Source organism: Oncorhynchus nerka, unplaced genomic scaffold, assembly GCF_034236695.1.
Source record: "Oncorhynchus nerka isolate Pitt River unplaced genomic scaffold, Oner_Uvic_2.0 unplaced_scaffold_1158, whole genome shotgun sequence".
Taxonomy (NCBI): domain Eukaryota; kingdom Metazoa; phylum Chordata; class Actinopteri; order Salmoniformes; family Salmonidae; genus Oncorhynchus; species Oncorhynchus nerka.
Genome location: NW_027040170.1, coordinates 12,697 through 28,860, shown reverse-complemented (window position 1 = coordinate 28,860; position 16,164 = coordinate 12,697). Strand labels below are relative to the sequence as shown.

The following is a 16,164-nucleotide window of genomic DNA, read 5'->3' as shown; positions in this document are numbered from 1 at the left end:
TATGTAGATGTTATATTATGTAAAGTAGACTAGATTATAATGTATAGTAGTGGGATGTTAGTGATATATAGATGTTATATTATGTAAGGTAGACTAGGTTATAATGTATAATAGCAGTTTGTTAGTGATATGCAGATCGAGGTCTATACTTCGCCTATAGCCTACATATCATAGATGACCAGCCTAAACCTGTTCAGGTCAGTTCACATAATGTTATAGTCCAACCAGTAGCAGGACAGAGAATGTACTGTATATAACCTACATATCATAGATGATCAGTCTAAACCTGTTCAGGTCAGTTCACATAATGTTATAGTCCTTCCAGTAGCAGGACAGAGAATGTACTGTATATAACCTACATATCATAGATGACCAGTCTAAACCTGTTCAGGTCAGTTCACATAATGTTATAGTCCTTCCAGTAGCAGGACAGAGAATGTACTGTATATAACCTACATATCATAGATGACCAGTCTAAACCTGTTCAGATCAGTTCACATTATGTTATAGTCCTACCAGTAGCAGGACAGAGAATATAGCCTAGGCCTGATATTTTTTACAACATTTTCAACAGAGGCCATCAGGTCGGTCGGCATGATAAGCAGCGATGTATTTTTTTTAGGTGAGGGAGCACAGCAAACTATGTAAATGACGTCATCATTTCTTCAATCAAAGTTTGTATCGACATATGTATTCTATTGAATAGTCTATCATTACAGGTCTCTCCAACCCTGTTCCTGGGGCGTTACCCTCCGGTAGGGTTTCACCGCAATCCCAGTTGTAAATAGCATGATTTTATCTTATAAACCAACTCATTATTTTAATCAGGTGACTAGTTTTGAATAGTAATGAAAACCTACAGGATGGTATCTCTCCAGGAACAGGATCGGAGAGCCCTGATTTAGAAGATGGATAAAATCCATCCTACAATTTTTTTTACTATTCAGCTTCAGCTAACCGCCCTAAAATCTTATTAGAAATGTATATTTTTTGTAACAGTGACGTTACCATTCACCTGGTAATTAAATAGAATTTATTTAGAATTGATCAGAATATTTTCTTCGTGTATTCTCAAAATGAAGGTTCTCCCTCGCACTACACACATGATGATCAGTGATCATAGATCAAACCTAATCTTGACTATTAGATGTCTGATGACGACCTAACTTTATAATAGTTTGTACGTTGCCTCTAGATTTACCAGAATCTGCTCGTCTTTCCTTCAAATCAATACTTTTACCCGACTTCTAATGTTGCCGAGAAATGTGCGCCACAGTTTCAACATCCATTTTGTAAGTGCATTCGCCTGCAAATTTACTTTCAACTTCATGAGGAAATGACATAACCAGAATTCCTAAACCCAGACGCAACATCCGGAGTCTACCGGGACCGCTGGGAAGATGACTGTAGGAAGTCGACCGATGCCGTGATTTGGGGTTTGAGAAGTTAGAAGTGTAAAATGATTCCTTAGTTGTACATTTTCTCGAAATCTAAAGCCAAAACCTAGATTTGAGCCAATGTATTAAGTATTTGAACATGTTATTACTCCAACTTCGTGAAAGTAACAAACTGGCACGTTATTATTTTAGTCAAAAATGACTTGATATCGAAGGAGTGTCTTTGATTTGACGGCCTGCACATGCGCAGTTCGGCGTGAGGCGACCGTTATACCCGATAATGTGTTTCTGCGCATGAGTTTAGCAAACCAACGTAGACGTGATATGTGCGTCTGTGTCTAGTTAGTATAAATGTATGTGCATATATTACACTTTTGGTGCGGCAGGTAACCTAGTGGTTAGAGCGTTGGGACAGTAACAGGAGCTGACAAGGTAAACATCTGTTGTTCTGCCCTGAACAAGGCAGTTAACCCACTGTTCCCTGGTAGACCGTCATTGTAATAAATAATTTCTTCTTAACTGACTTGCCTAGTTAAATAAAGGTTACTTATTTTTTATATATATATATATATACACACATATAAACTAAGTATTTGGACACCCCTTCAAATTTGTGGATTTGGCTATTTCAGCCACACCTGTTGCTGACAGGTGTATAAAATCGAGCACACAGCCATGCAATCTCCATAGACAAACATTAGCAGTAGAATGGCCTTAATGAAAATCTCAGTGACTTTCAACGTGGCACAGTCATAGGATGCCACCTTTCCACAAAGTCAGTTCATCACATTTCTGCCCTGCTAGAGATTCCCCAGTCAACTGTAAATGCTGTTATTGTGAAGTTGAAACATCTAGGAGAAACAACGGCTCAGGCGCAAAGTGGTAGGCCACACAAGCTCACAGAACGGGGCTGCTGAGGGCTGAAGCACGTCTGTCCTCGGTTGTAACACTCACTATTGAGTTCCAAACTCGGTAGTGAGCCTCAGACCAGGCACATGAAGCTGAAGGACGAGCACAGTCAGAATGTATTTCAAATTGCTCCTTTTGAGCATCTGTAAATACTAAATAAATACCTATTCTGAATTTGAAATAATACCACTTCCGATCGAGAAATCAAACGTGTCCGTGGCAAAATATCATGTGAGATTAAAGTAGACGGCACGCGTCAAAGTAATTGATTTATGACCCTGCGTCATGATGACGTGTGCATGTCCAAATATGGGCCGAAGGCCCTGCCATCCTGTTCCTGTGGTCACGTGTTAAGAGGGTGTGTGTTATTTTATATCTATATGGCATCCTTTGAAGTAGTCATGGTGATTGATGTCTAGGGGCCTGGTTGAACTGGGGGGGTTGAGTGTTTGAACGTATATGTCCCCCACCCCCAGTTGGATTGTCCTTATGGTTGTTATCTATGAAGCAGGAATGTGTGTGTGTGTGTTAGAAACAAGGAGTGTGTGTGTGTGTGTGTGTTAGAAACAAGGTCCCTTGGCATTGTGTCCATTTCAGGCTTTAAACAACAATTAAACAGCCATCTAAATAATGTTTCTCAGCCTAGTTTCCTATTGAGTTCTCTTTATATGTACAGGCACAGAGCTTCCAGATGGCTCCAGCCTAAGGATTTGCAGGGCCTGTACACCTGGGGAGATTAGAACCCCAAAGAAAAGATCCTAAAGGTAATTTCAGATTCAGGTTTATCATGACAGCCGCTTTATGAAAGGCCTTTACTTATGGCTAAACAGCTTCTACACAGCTTATTAATTAATGCTGTGGGATGAAATTAGGTGTTTCTAGGAGGTCTTAAACAGATCTACAGTGAAACAAACATGTACACTTTACACACATATTTATTGACTTTTAAAAAGACCACAGTAACAGGACAGAATTTGTGCAAATGCGACGAAATCTGCTAGTGGATATTAAATGTACAACAGTAGTATTCGGTAACAAGCAATACGTGTTAAACATGTGGCACAGGCAATCATGACAGCCTCTTTATGAAAGGCCTTTAACTATGGCTAAACAGTTTTCTACACATCTTATTCATTAATGATGTACCCAGGATTTACAGGCAGGATGGTTGATCTACACATGGAGGGAAAACTTACGGAGTTATGATGGAGCGGGCGTCTTTGAGTTGGTGAATTGGAAACGGATAATGGTCAGGGCTAACCGGACCCTTTATCTGTAAGAAATAGTAAACATTTTGGAATTATAACATGTGTTAAAATGTAGGTACTAAATATTTTGAATTAAATCACGGGTTTTAAAAATGTATCTCACGCTTTAACGATAGGGGAAGAGGGGGTTTAGGGGGGTTATTGACTTTATGGAAAACAATATTCACACTATGTGGATTATAAACATGTACATACATAGAGAACCAACACATCAAGATCTAACAGGGATGAGGGGGGATTCATAGTACAACAGGAGGCTTCTGTAACCTGCAATACGTGTTAAATATGTTTTACATACATCCACGACTGAATGGTTTCACAAACTACCTTTAAAGGTTTTGTCAGAAAGTTGTAACAGGCCTCATTCAACAGTCTAGAGATGAACCTAGAGACACCAAAAACATCACCGTTTAGAGCAGCTTGGAGATTATTACCCATGTAAGGGGGGAGCAAAGAGCTGATTTAACCAACTCTGTACAAACCCCGACACGGGGTATGATAACTCTGACGCGTACGTCTAATGATTATTGTAGATGTTTACAACTGAGGGAGTTGACAGTAGGTCAATGAGATGTATAAAGGCAAATTGACATAACGGACCTCAAAGACCAACAGCCTACTTTATAATATAGAATGCAGGGGTGTGTAATGAACATGTGTAACGGTTTTCTAGGTGTGGTGAAGGAGAGTCGGACCAAAACGCAGCGTGTAGATTGCGATCCATGTTTAATGGAAAAAACACACGTAAACACGAATCAATACAAAACACTACAGAAACAAATAAATGTAACGAAAACCGAAAACAGCCTATACTTGTGTCAACTAACACAGAACAAGGACATCAGGACACTAAGGACAATCACCCACGACAAACTCAAAGAATATGGCTGCCTAAATATGGTTCCCAATCAGAGACAACGATACACACCTGCCTCTGATTGAGAACCACTCCAGACAGCCATAGACTTGCTAGATAACCCCACTAGCTACAATCCCAAATACATACACACCAAAATCCCAAGACAAAACACACCACAATACAAAAACTCCATGCCACACCCTGGCCTGACCCAATACATGAAGAAAAACACAAAATACTTAGACCAGGGCGTGACAACATGTAACCATTATAAAACAAAATGGTCTACGGTCAAATGCGTCTATAGTTTTTAATGAAGGGGTCGCTGCAGTCATTTAGATTATTTCAACATAGTCTAGATCAGTCCACAGGTTGCAGTGGTCGCTGCATTCATTTACATTATTTCAACATAGTCTAGATCAGTCCACAGGTTGCAGTGGTCGCTGCATTCATTTAGATTATTTCAACATAGTCTAGATCAGTCCACAGGTTGCAGTGGTCGCTGCATTCATTTAGATTATTTCAACATAGTCTAGATCAGTCCACAGGTTGCAGTGGTCGCTGCATTCATTTAGATTATTTCAACATAGTCTAGATCAGTCCACAGGTTGCAGTGGTCGCTGCATTCATTTAGATTATTTCAACATAGTCTAGATCAGTCCACAGGTTGCAGTGGTCGCTGCATTCATTTAGATTATTTCAACATAGTCTAGATCAGTCCACAGGTTGCAGTGGTCGCTGCATTCATTTAGATTATTTCAACATAGTCTAGATCAGTCCACAGGTTGCAGTGGTCGCTGCATTCATTTAGATTATTTCAACATAGTCTAGATCAGTCCACAGGTTGCAGTGGTCGCTGCATTCATTTAGATTATTTCAACATAGTCTAGATCAGTCCACAGGTTGCAGTGGTCGCTGCATTCATTTAGATTATTTCAACATAGTCTAGATCAGTGGTCGCTCCACAGGTTGCAGTGGTCGCTGCATTCATTTAGATTATTTCAACATAGTCTAGATCAGTCCACAGGTTGCAGTGGTCGCTGCATTCATTTAGATTATTTCAACATAGTCTAGATCAGTCCACAGGTTGCAGTGGTCGCTGCATTCATTTAGATTATTTCAACATAGTCTAGATCAGTCCACAGGTTGCAGTGGTCGCTGCATTCATTTAGATTATTTCAACATAGTCTAGATCAGTCCACACGTTGCATATACATTTTTTAGTATCTCAATATTGTGTTCTATGTTGGTAGGTCTAATAAACAAATATATTGTATACAATGATAATATGATTTTGTCAGAAATTGAAGCCGTTGATACAGTTGTGTACTCTATCGCCTGCCCTGCTGATCGTGCTCTATCTGAACTACATTATGCATTCATTATTTTGCATCAAATATTTATGGATCTTAAATTATTATAGAATACTCAATATCTCACCCTTTAATGACAGGAAAATGTCCTTTCCATCCATCACCCCGGTCTGTCACGAAGAAAAAACACACGGAAAATCAGGGTGCCGTGCGTGAGTGTGCGGTACAACTGTAGGCCTCTAATGTTTTTACATAAAACACTAATGATGCATGTTTAAATAGTAGTACAATTTGGTAATAAATTCTAACACGTCTTTAAAAAGTTTGTACTAAATATTTTGGAATTAAATCACTGGTTTTAAAAATGTATCTCACCCTTTAACGATAGGAAAATGTCCTTTCCCGACATCACCCCGGTCTGTCACCAAGAAAAAAGTGTGTGTGTGTGTGTGTGTGTGTGTGTGTGTGTGTGTGTGTGTGTGTGCGTTTCAAAAACAAAGGGTGTGTGTGTGTTCACAAAGGGTGTGTGTGTGCCGACCACCCGGGATATCTCTAAGCAGAGCCTGGTGCCCCCCACCCCGGTTGTAGACAGAATGTCTCCACATCCCCTCCTGTTGTTTGAATTCACAGCCATTGTTCTCTAAACCACGGCCCTGCAAACACATTCCGTACTTTTGCGAGTTAGGGGCAGAACATGGAGCATATACTTTAACATTACGTTACCACAGCTTTAGCGCAAACCCACAGCCCCGAATATTTAGCTGCCAGGACAGATTAAAAAAGAGATGTGAATAAGTGAATCCCTCCTAATAGATATTTCTGAAGGCTACTGGACATAAGTAATTGGGAAGTGACTGTTAGACGTGGATTCTCAGAAGCAAACTGCGCCCTGTCCTTTACGGCGCCCTTCACGATCACACAATTTTAGGCGTAAGTCCAAATAATCACATACCCAAGAATATTTATATATTAAAAAAAGCAAAGTGTGCACTCTGAACGACTTCGTAAGACACCAGGCAGCAGAACATCGTCTGTGAAGCCTCCTAATGGATATTTCTGGAGGTGAGTAAGTGAACAACGACGGTGACGCTATATACCAGATGTACTGACACAAGATTTCTGGAGGTGAGTAAGTGAACAACGACCGTGACGCTATATACCAGATGTACTGACACAAGCACCTTACATAGACAATCACACAACACAAGCACCTAACATAGACAATCACCCAACAATGACAACACAGGCTCCCTAAATATGGTTCCCAATCAGAGACAACGACCGTGACGCTATATACCAGATGTACTGACACAAGCACCTTACATAGACAATCACACAACACAAGCACCTAACATAGACAATCACCCAACAATGACAACACAGGCTCCCTAAATATGGTTCCCAATCAGAGACAACGACCGTGACTCTATATACCAAATGTGCTGACACAAGCACCTAACATAGACAATCACACAACACAAGCACCTAACATAGACAATCACCCAACAATGACAACACAGGCTCCCTAAATATGGTTCCCTGTCAGAGACAATCACCCAACAATGACAACACAGGCTCCCTAAATATGGTTCCCCGTCAGAGACAATCACCCAACAATGACAACACAGGCTCCCTAAATATGGTTCCCCATCAGAGACAACGACTAACACCTCTGATTGAAAACCATATCAGGCCAAACACAGAAAAGACAAACTAGACATACAGCATAGAATGCCCACTCAGATCACCCCCATACCAACCAAACCTATAAACATACATAGCAAACTATGGTCCGGGCCTGACACACCCATACCAACCAAACCCTATAAACATACATAGTAAACTATGGTCAGGGTGTGACACACCCATACCAACCAAAACCTATAAACATACATAGCAAACTATGGTCAGGGCCTGACACACCCATACCAACCAAACCTATAAACATACATAGTAAACTATGGTCAGGGCCTGACACACCCATACCCAACCAAACCTATAAACATACATAGCACATACATAGCAAACTATGGTCAGGGCGTGACACACCCATACCCACCAAAACCTATAAACATACATAGCAACCTATGGTCCGGGTGTGACAAAAACCTATTGGGAATTCTTGATCAATCAAAATGTACCTGTTTTCCGTATAGAATTACTTGTATACAGATTATATTACAACTTTTTGTGTTTTGTCTTAGTGGTTGTTTCTTTACTAACTAGGAAAACTCAACAGTGTGTAAGTCTGAGAAACATTATTGAGCTGGTTGGTTTATTGTTGTTGAAAGCTTGAAATGTACACCTATTGAGAAGTGATTTTGCAGCAACAGTTTTAAAGGTGGGTAATCGTATCATATATATATCTATCCTTGCATGTTTGAATTAGAGCTCCTTTAAAGTGTTTTAGATTATGATAATAACGTTATATTATTTTTATAATAATAGATATCTGCAAACCAAATGTATTTCTGAAAAGCCCTTTTTGCATCTTCAATAGTTGTAGATGTTCCAACGTTCGTAGATGATCCTCAGGGCCTTATAACAACCTGGGTTGTTGTAGAGTGGGCTTATAACAACCTGGGTTGTTGTAGAGTGGGTTTATAACAACCTGGGTTGTTGTAGAGTGGGTTTATAACAACCTGGGTTGTTGTAGAGTGGGTTTATAACAACCTGGGTTGTTGTAGAGTGGGTTTATAACAACCTGGGTTGTTGTAGAGTGGGTTTATAACAACCTGGGTTGTTGTAGAGTGGGCTTATAACAACCTGGGTTGTTGTAGAGTGGGTTTATAACAACCTGGGTTGTTGTAGAGTGGGCTTATAACAACCTGGGTTGTTGTAGAGTGGGCTTATAACAACCTGGGTTGTTGTAGAGTGGGCTTATAACAACCTGGGTTGTTGTAGAGTGGGTTTATAACAACCTGGGTTGTTGTAGAGTGGGTTTATAACAACCTGGGTTGTTGTAGAGTGGGTTTATAACAACCTGGGTTGTTGTAGAGTGGGTTTATAACAACCTGGGTTGTTGTAGAGTGGGCTTATAACAACCTGGGTTGTTGTAGAGTGGGCTTATAACAACCTGGGTTGTTGTAGAGTGGGTTTATAACAACCTGGGTTGTTGTAGAGTGGGTTTATAACAACCTGGGTTGTTGTAGAGTGGGTTTATAACAACCTGGGTTGTTGTAGAGTGGGTTTATAACAACCTGGGTTGTTGTAGAGTGGGTATATAACAACCTGGGTTGTTGTAGAGTGGGCATATAACAACCTGGGTTGTTGTAGAGTGGGCATATAACAACCTGGGTTGTTGTAGAGTGGGTATATAACAACCTGGGTTGTTGTAGAGTGGGTTTATAACAACCTGGGTTGTTGTAGAGTGGGCATATAACAACCTGGGTTGTTGTAGAGTGGGCTTATAACAACCTGGGTTGTTGTAGAGTGGGTTTATAACAACCTGGGTTGTTGTAGAGTGGGCTTATAACAACCTGGGTTGTTGTAGAGTGGGCATATAACAACCTGGGTTGTTGTAGAGTGGGTTTATAACAACCTGGGTTGTTGTAGAGTGGGTTTATAACAACCTGGGTTGTTGTAGAGTGGGTTTATAACAACCTGGGTTGTTGTAGAGTGGGTTTATAACAACCTGGGTTGCTGTAGAGTGGGTTTATAACAACCTGGGTTGTTGTAGAGTGGGCTTATAACAACCTGGGTTGTTGTAGAGTGGGTTTATAACAACCTGGGTTGTTGTAGAGTGGGCTTATAACAACCTGGGTTGTTGTAGAGTGGGCTTATAACAACCTGGGTTGTTGTAGAGTGGGCTTATAACAACCTGGGTTGTTGTAGAGTGGGTTTATAACAACCTGGGTTGTTGTAGAGTGGGTTTATAACAACCTGGGTTGTTGTAGAGTGGGTTTATAACAACCTGGGTTGTTGTAGAGTGGGTTTATAACAACCTGGGTTGTTGTAGAGTGGGCTTATAACAACCTGGGTTGTTGTAGAGTGGGCTTATAACAACCTGGGTTGTTGTAGAGTGGGTTTATAACAACCTGGGTTGTTGTAGAGTGGGTTTATAACAACCTGGGTTGTTGTAGAGTGGGCATATAACAACCTGGGTTGTTGTAGAGTGGGTTTATAACAACCTGGGTTGTTGTAGAGTGGGTATATAACAACCTGGGTTGTTGTAGAGTGGGTTTATAACAACCTGGGTTGTTGTAGAGTGGGCATATAACAACCTGGGTTGTTGTAGAGTGGGCTTATAACAACCTGGGTTGTTGTAGAGTGGGTTTATAACAACCTGGGTTGTTGTAGAGTGGGCTTATAACAACCTGGGTTGTTGTAGAGTGGGCATATAACAACCTGGGTTGTTGTAGAGTGGGTTTATAACAACCTGGGTTGTTGTAGAGTGGGTTTATAACAACCTGGGTTGTTGTAGAGTGGGCATATAACAACCTGGGTTGTTGTAGAGTGGGCTTATAACAACCTGGGTTGTTGTAGAGTGGGCTTATAACAACCTGGGTTGTTGTAGAGTGGGTTTATAACAACCTGGGTTGTTGTAGAGTGGGTATATAACAACCTGGGTTGTTGTAGAGTGGGTTTATAACAACCTGGGTTGTTGTAGAGTGGGTTTATAACAACCTGGGTTGTTGTAGAGTGGGCATATAACAACCTGGGTTGTTGTAGAGTGGGTTTATAACAACCTGGGTTGTTGTAGAGTGGGTTTATAACAACCTGGGTTGTTGTAGAGTGGGTTTATAACAACCTGGGTTGTTGTAGAGTGGGTTTATAACAACCTGGGTTGTTGTAGAGTGGGTTTATAACAACCTGGGTTGTTGTAGAGTGGGTTTATAACAACCTGGGTTGTTGTAGAGTGGGTTTATAACAACCTGGGTTGTTGTAGAGTGGGTTTATAACAACCTGGGTTGTTGTAGAGTGGGCTTATAACAACCTGGGTTGTTGTAGAGTGGGCTTATAACAACCTGGGTTGTTGTAGAGTGGGTTTATAACAACCTGGGTTGTTGTAGAGTGGGTATATAACAACCTGGGTTGTTGTAGAGTGGGCATATAACAACCTGGGTTGTTGTAGAGTGGGCATATAACAACCTGGGTTGTTGTAGAGTGGGTATATAACAACCTGGGTTGTTGTAGAGTGGGTTTATAACAACCTGGGTTGTTGTAGAGTGGGCATATAACAACCTGGGTTGTTGTAGAGTGGGCTTATAACAACCTGGGTTGTTGTAGAGTGGGTTTATAACAACCTGGGTTGTTGTAGAGTGGGCTTATAACAACCTGGGTTGTTGTAGAGTGGGCATATAACAACCTGGGTTGTTGTAGAGTGGGTTTATAACAACCTGGGTTGTTGTAGAGTGGGTTTATAACAACCTGGGTTGTTGTAGAGTGGGCATATAACAACCTGGGTTGTTGTAGAGTGGGCTTATAACAACCTGGGTTGTTGTAGAGTGGGTTATAACAACCTGGGTTGTTGTAGAGTGGGCATATAACAACCTGGGTTGTTGTAGAGTGGGTTTATAACAACCTGGGTTGTTGTAGAGTGGGTATATAACAACCTGGGTTGTTGTAGAGTGGGTATATAACAACCTGGGTTGTTGTAGAGTGGGCATATAACAACCTGGGTTGTTGTAGAGTGGGTTTATAACAACCTGGGTTGTTGTAGAGTGGGTTTATAACAACCTGGGTTGTTGTAGAGTGGGCATATAACAACCTGGGTTGTTGTAGAGTGGGTTTATAACAACCTGGGTTGTTGTAGAGTGGGTTTATAACAACCTGGGTTGTTGTAGAGTGGGTTTATAACAACCTGGGTTGTTGTAGAGTGGGTTTATAACAACCTGGGTTGTTTTAGAGTGGGCATAAGTTCAACACTCAGGAGTCAATGTCCTAGCTTTGGTCTTTTTCATAGCCTGTGAGAGAGAATATATTCCACAGCCTTGGTTTCTAATCATACTTTCTAATCAATAAGTGGGTCAAGTTGACCCTAAGAGGGCAGAAGTTATTGTTTACAAACAGTGTGAATAAAAAAACTTGTTTCATTGTATAAATAGTCTTCATTTTTAAAAACATACATGTAAATGCCTAGAATTAATACCTCTGGTGATTCTGCGCAATGCACTTGGTCCACAGTTGTGCGTTGGTTGTTGGGGCGTGGAATGTGTTAATAATAAAAAATAACAAAATTAAACGTTGTCCCCCCTCCTGTTTAAAACACAAATAACTTGTGTACAGTCGCTTCCCAATCACTTATGTCCAGTAGCCTTCAGAAATATCTATTAGGAGGGATTCACTTATTCACATCTCTTTTTTAATCTGTCCTGGCAGCTAAATATTCGGGCCTGTGGGTTTGCGCTAAAGCTGTGGTAACATAGTGTTAAAGTATATGCTCCATGTTCTGTCCCTAACTATCGAAAGCACGGAATGAGTTTCGGGAGATATCCTGTATGCAACACCCTGTATATTTGGTTTAGAGAACAATGGCTGTGAATTCAAACAACAGGAGGGGATGTCGAGACATTCTGTCTACAACCGGGGTGGGGGGCACCGGGCTCTGCTTAGAGATATCAATGTTTAACCCTGGGGTGGGGGCACCGGGCTCTGCTTAGAGATATCAATGTTTAACCCTGGGGTGGGGGCACCGGGCTCTGCTTAGAGATATCAATGTTTAACCCTGGGGTGGGGGGGGGGGGGGAACCGGGCTCTGCTTAGAGATATCAATGTTTAACCCTGGGGTGGGGGGCACCGGGGCTCTGCTTAGAGATATCAATGTTTAACCCTGGGGTGGGGGGCACCGGGGCTCTGCTTAGAGATATCAATGTTTAACCCTGGGGTGGGGGGCACCGGGCTCTGCTTAGAGATATCAATGTTTAACCCCGGGGTGGGGGGCACCGGGCTCTGCTTAGAGATATCAATGTTTAACCCCGGGTGGTCGGCAGATATCTCGACATGCCTTATGCATGATAGTGCACACCTTGGTTTCAAACAATTCTCTACAGATAGAATGGGGCTACATGTTTGGGCCCGTGTTGAACACACACACCCCCTTTGTTTTTGAAACGCACACACACACACACACACACACACTCCTGCTGCTCCGTCACACGCACACTCATGCACGCACCCTGATTTTCCAAGACTTTTTCTTCGTGACTGTCACGCCCTGGTCGTAATATATTGTGTTTGTCTTCATTTATTTGGTCAGGCCAGGGTGTGACATGGGTTTATTGTGGTGTGTTTTGTCTTGGGGTTTTGTGGGGTGTTGGGTGTGTGGCATAGTGGGGTTATCTAGCAAAGTCTATGGCTGTCTGGAGTGGTTCTCAATCAGAGGCAGGTGTTTATCGTTGTCTCTGATTGGGAACCATATTTAGGCAGCCATATTCTTTGAGTGTTTTGTGGGTGATTGTTCCTGTCTTTGTGTTTGCATCAGATAGGGCTGTTTCGGTTTTCAAATTTCATTATTTTGTAGTTTTTTCATGTATAGTTTTTCCCTTCATTAAAATATCATGAATCATCATCACGCTGCATTTTGGTCCAACTCTCCTTCACCACAAGAAAGCCGTTACAGAATCACCCACCACAACTGGACCAAGCGGCGTGTCAACAGGCAGGAGCAGCAGGTGAAGCAACAGCGGCAGCAGGAGATACGTAATAAGGAATTCTGGACATGGGAGGAAATCCTCGACGGGAGAGGACCCTGGGCTAAACCAGGGGAGTGTAGCCGCCCCAAGGTGCAGCTCGAGATACGTAATAAGGAATTCTGGACATGGGAGGAAATCCTCGACGGGAGAGGACCCTGGGCTAAACCAGGGGAGTGTAGCCGCCCCAAGGTGCAGCAGGAGAAGAGGCAACAGGAGCAGCCCAAAGAGGAGTACACTCTACAACGCTGCTGGAGTCTCCCGCCTGTTCAGCGCAGCCAGAGCCTTCCTCCTCTACAGCGCTGCTGGAGTCTCCCGCCTGTTTAGCACAGCCAGAGCCTTCCTCCTCACCTGTGCTGCCGGAGTCTCCCGCCTGTTCAGCGCTGCCAGAGCTGCCAACCTGCATGGAGCAGCCTGAGCTGCCAGCCTGCATGGAGCAGCCTGAGCTGCCAGCCTGCATGGAGCAGCCAGAGCTGCCAGCCTGCATGGAGCAGCCAGAGCTGCCAGTCTGCATGGAGCAGCCAGAGCTGCCAGTCTGCATGGAGCTGCCAGTCTGCATGGGGCAGCCAGAGCTGCCAGTCTGCATGGAGCAGCCAGAGCTGCCAGTCTGCATGGAGCAGCCAGAGCTGCCAGTTTTCATGGAGCAGCCAGAGCTGCCAGTTTGCATGGAGCAGCCAGAGCTGCCAGTTTGCATGGAGCAGCCAGAGCTGCCAGTCTGCACGGAGCTGCCAGTCTGCACGGAGCTGCCAGTCTGCACGGAGCTGCCAGTCTGCACGGAGCAGCCAGAGCTGCCAGTCTGCACGGAGCTGCCAGTCTGCACGGAGCAGCCAGAGCTGCCAGTCTGCATGGAGCAGCCAGAGCTGCCAGTCTGCATGGAGCAGCCAGTCAGCCAGGATCCGCCAGTCAGGCATGATCTTCCAGATCCGCCAGTCAGCCATGATCTTCCAGATCCGCCAGGCAGCCAGGATCCGCCAGTCAACCAGACTCTTCCAGATCCTCCAGTCAACCAGACTCTTCCAGATCCGCCAGTCAGCCATGATCTTCCAGATCCGCCAGGCAGCCATGATCTTCCAGATCCGCCAGGCAGCCAGGATCCGCCAGTCAACCAGACTCTTCCAGATCCGCCAGTCAACCAGACTCTTCCAGATCCGCCAGCCAGCCAGGATCTGCCGGAGCTAACTACCTGCCTGGGCTTCCTCTCAGTGCTGGGCTTCCTCTCAGTGCTGGGCTTCCCCTCAGTCCCGAGCTTCCCCTCAGTCCCGAGCTTCCCCTCAGTCCCGAGCTGCCCCTCAGTCCCGAGCTGCCCCTCAGTCCTGAGCTGCCCCTCAGTCCCGAGCTGCCCCTCAGTCCCGAGCTGCCGCTCAGTCCAGTGGGGTTCTGGGTGAGGACTACTAGGCCATGGTCGGCGGCGAGGGTGGACTATCCTAGGACGCGAGGAGGAGGGACTAAGACATTGATTGAGTGGAGTCCACGTCCCGCGCCGGAGCCGCCACCATGGACAGACGCCCACCCGGACCCTCCCCTATTGTTTTGCTGTGCGTCCGGGAGTCCGCACCTTAGGGGGGGGGTTCTGTCACGCCCTGGTCGTAATATATTGTGTTTGTCTTCAGTTATTTGGTCAGGCCAGGGTGTGACATGGGTTTATTGTGGTGTGTTTTGTCTTGGGGTTTTGTGGGGTGTTGGGTGTGTGGCTTAGTGGGGTTATCTAGCTAAGTCTATGGCTGTCTGGTTTTCAAATTTCATTATTTTGTAGTTTTTTCATGTATAGTTTTTCCCTTCATTAAAATATCATGAATCATCATCACGCTGCATTTTGGACCGACTCTCCTTCTCCACAAGAAAGCCGTTACAGTGACAGACCGGGGTGAAAAAAATATATATATATTTTGGAAAGTACATTTTCCTATTGTTAAAGGGTGAGATACATTTTTAAAACCAGTGATTTAATTACAAAATATTTAGTACAAATGTTTTAAAGACGTGTTAGAATTAATTACCAAATTGTACTACTATTTAAACATGCATCATAGTGTTTTTATGTAAAAACATTGGAGGTCTACAGTTGTACATTATTACAGACTTTATAACATACCATTGTAGGAAAGACTATAAATAGTTTCTGAGAATCTACGTCTAACAGTCGCTTCCCAATCACCTATGTCCAGTAGCCTTCAGAAATATCTATTTGGAGGGATTTTTATTTATTTTTAATTTTACCTTTATTTTACTAGGCAAGTCAGTTAAGAACAAATTCTTATTTTCAATGACGGCCTAGGAACAGTTCACTTATTCACATCTCTTTTTTAATCTGTCCTGGCAGCTAAATATTCGGGGCTGTGGGTTTGCGCTAAAGCTGTGGTAACAGTGTTAAAGTATATGCTCCACGTTCTGTCCCTAACTAGGAGGTGTTTCGAGACATGTTTTGTTTTATAATGGTTACATGTTCAGTACACACCCCTGCATTCTATATTATAAAGTAGGCTGTTGGTCTTTGAGGTCCGTTATGTCAATTTGCCTTTATACATCTCATTGACCTACTGTCAACTCCCTCAGTTGTAAACATCTCCAATAATCATTAGACGCGTCAGAGTTATCATACCCCGTGTCGGGTTTGTACAGAGTTGCGTGAGATACATTTTTAAGTGATTTAATTCAAAATATTTAGTACATACATTTTAACACGTTATAATTCAAAATGTTTACTATTTCTTACAGATAAAGAAAACTGTTTAGCCATAGTTAAAGGCCTTTCATAAAGAGGCTGTCATGATTGCCTGTGCCACATGT

General features: G+C 43.1%; 1 protein-coding gene across 5 annotated transcripts in view; it reads right to left on the bottom strand.

The window, feature by feature from the left end:
- The window catches only part of LOC135569860 (NACHT, LRR and PYD domains-containing protein 3-like), a 107,647-nt gene that overhangs the window by 79,757 nt on the left and 11,726 nt on the right, over positions 1-16,164 (bottom strand). Inside the window, exons 1-2 of one of the 5 annotated variants that reach the window (XM_065016067.1) lie at positions 6,122-6,177; positions 5,874-5,916 (exon numbers count right to left, since the gene is read on the bottom strand). The exons of 2 other annotated variants lie outside the window; for them this stretch is intronic. In XM_065016067.1, coding sequence (XP_064872139.1) covers positions 5,874-5,916; positions 6,122-6,155 — 77 coding nt within the window. In that variant the 5' untranslated portion in view covers positions 6,156-6,177. Of the gene's footprint in view, positions 1-1,201; positions 1,373-5,873; positions 5,917-6,121; positions 6,178-16,164 lie in introns of those variants that run through there. 2 more of the 5 variants (XM_065016066.1, XM_065016064.1) reach the window with 2 other exon arrangements.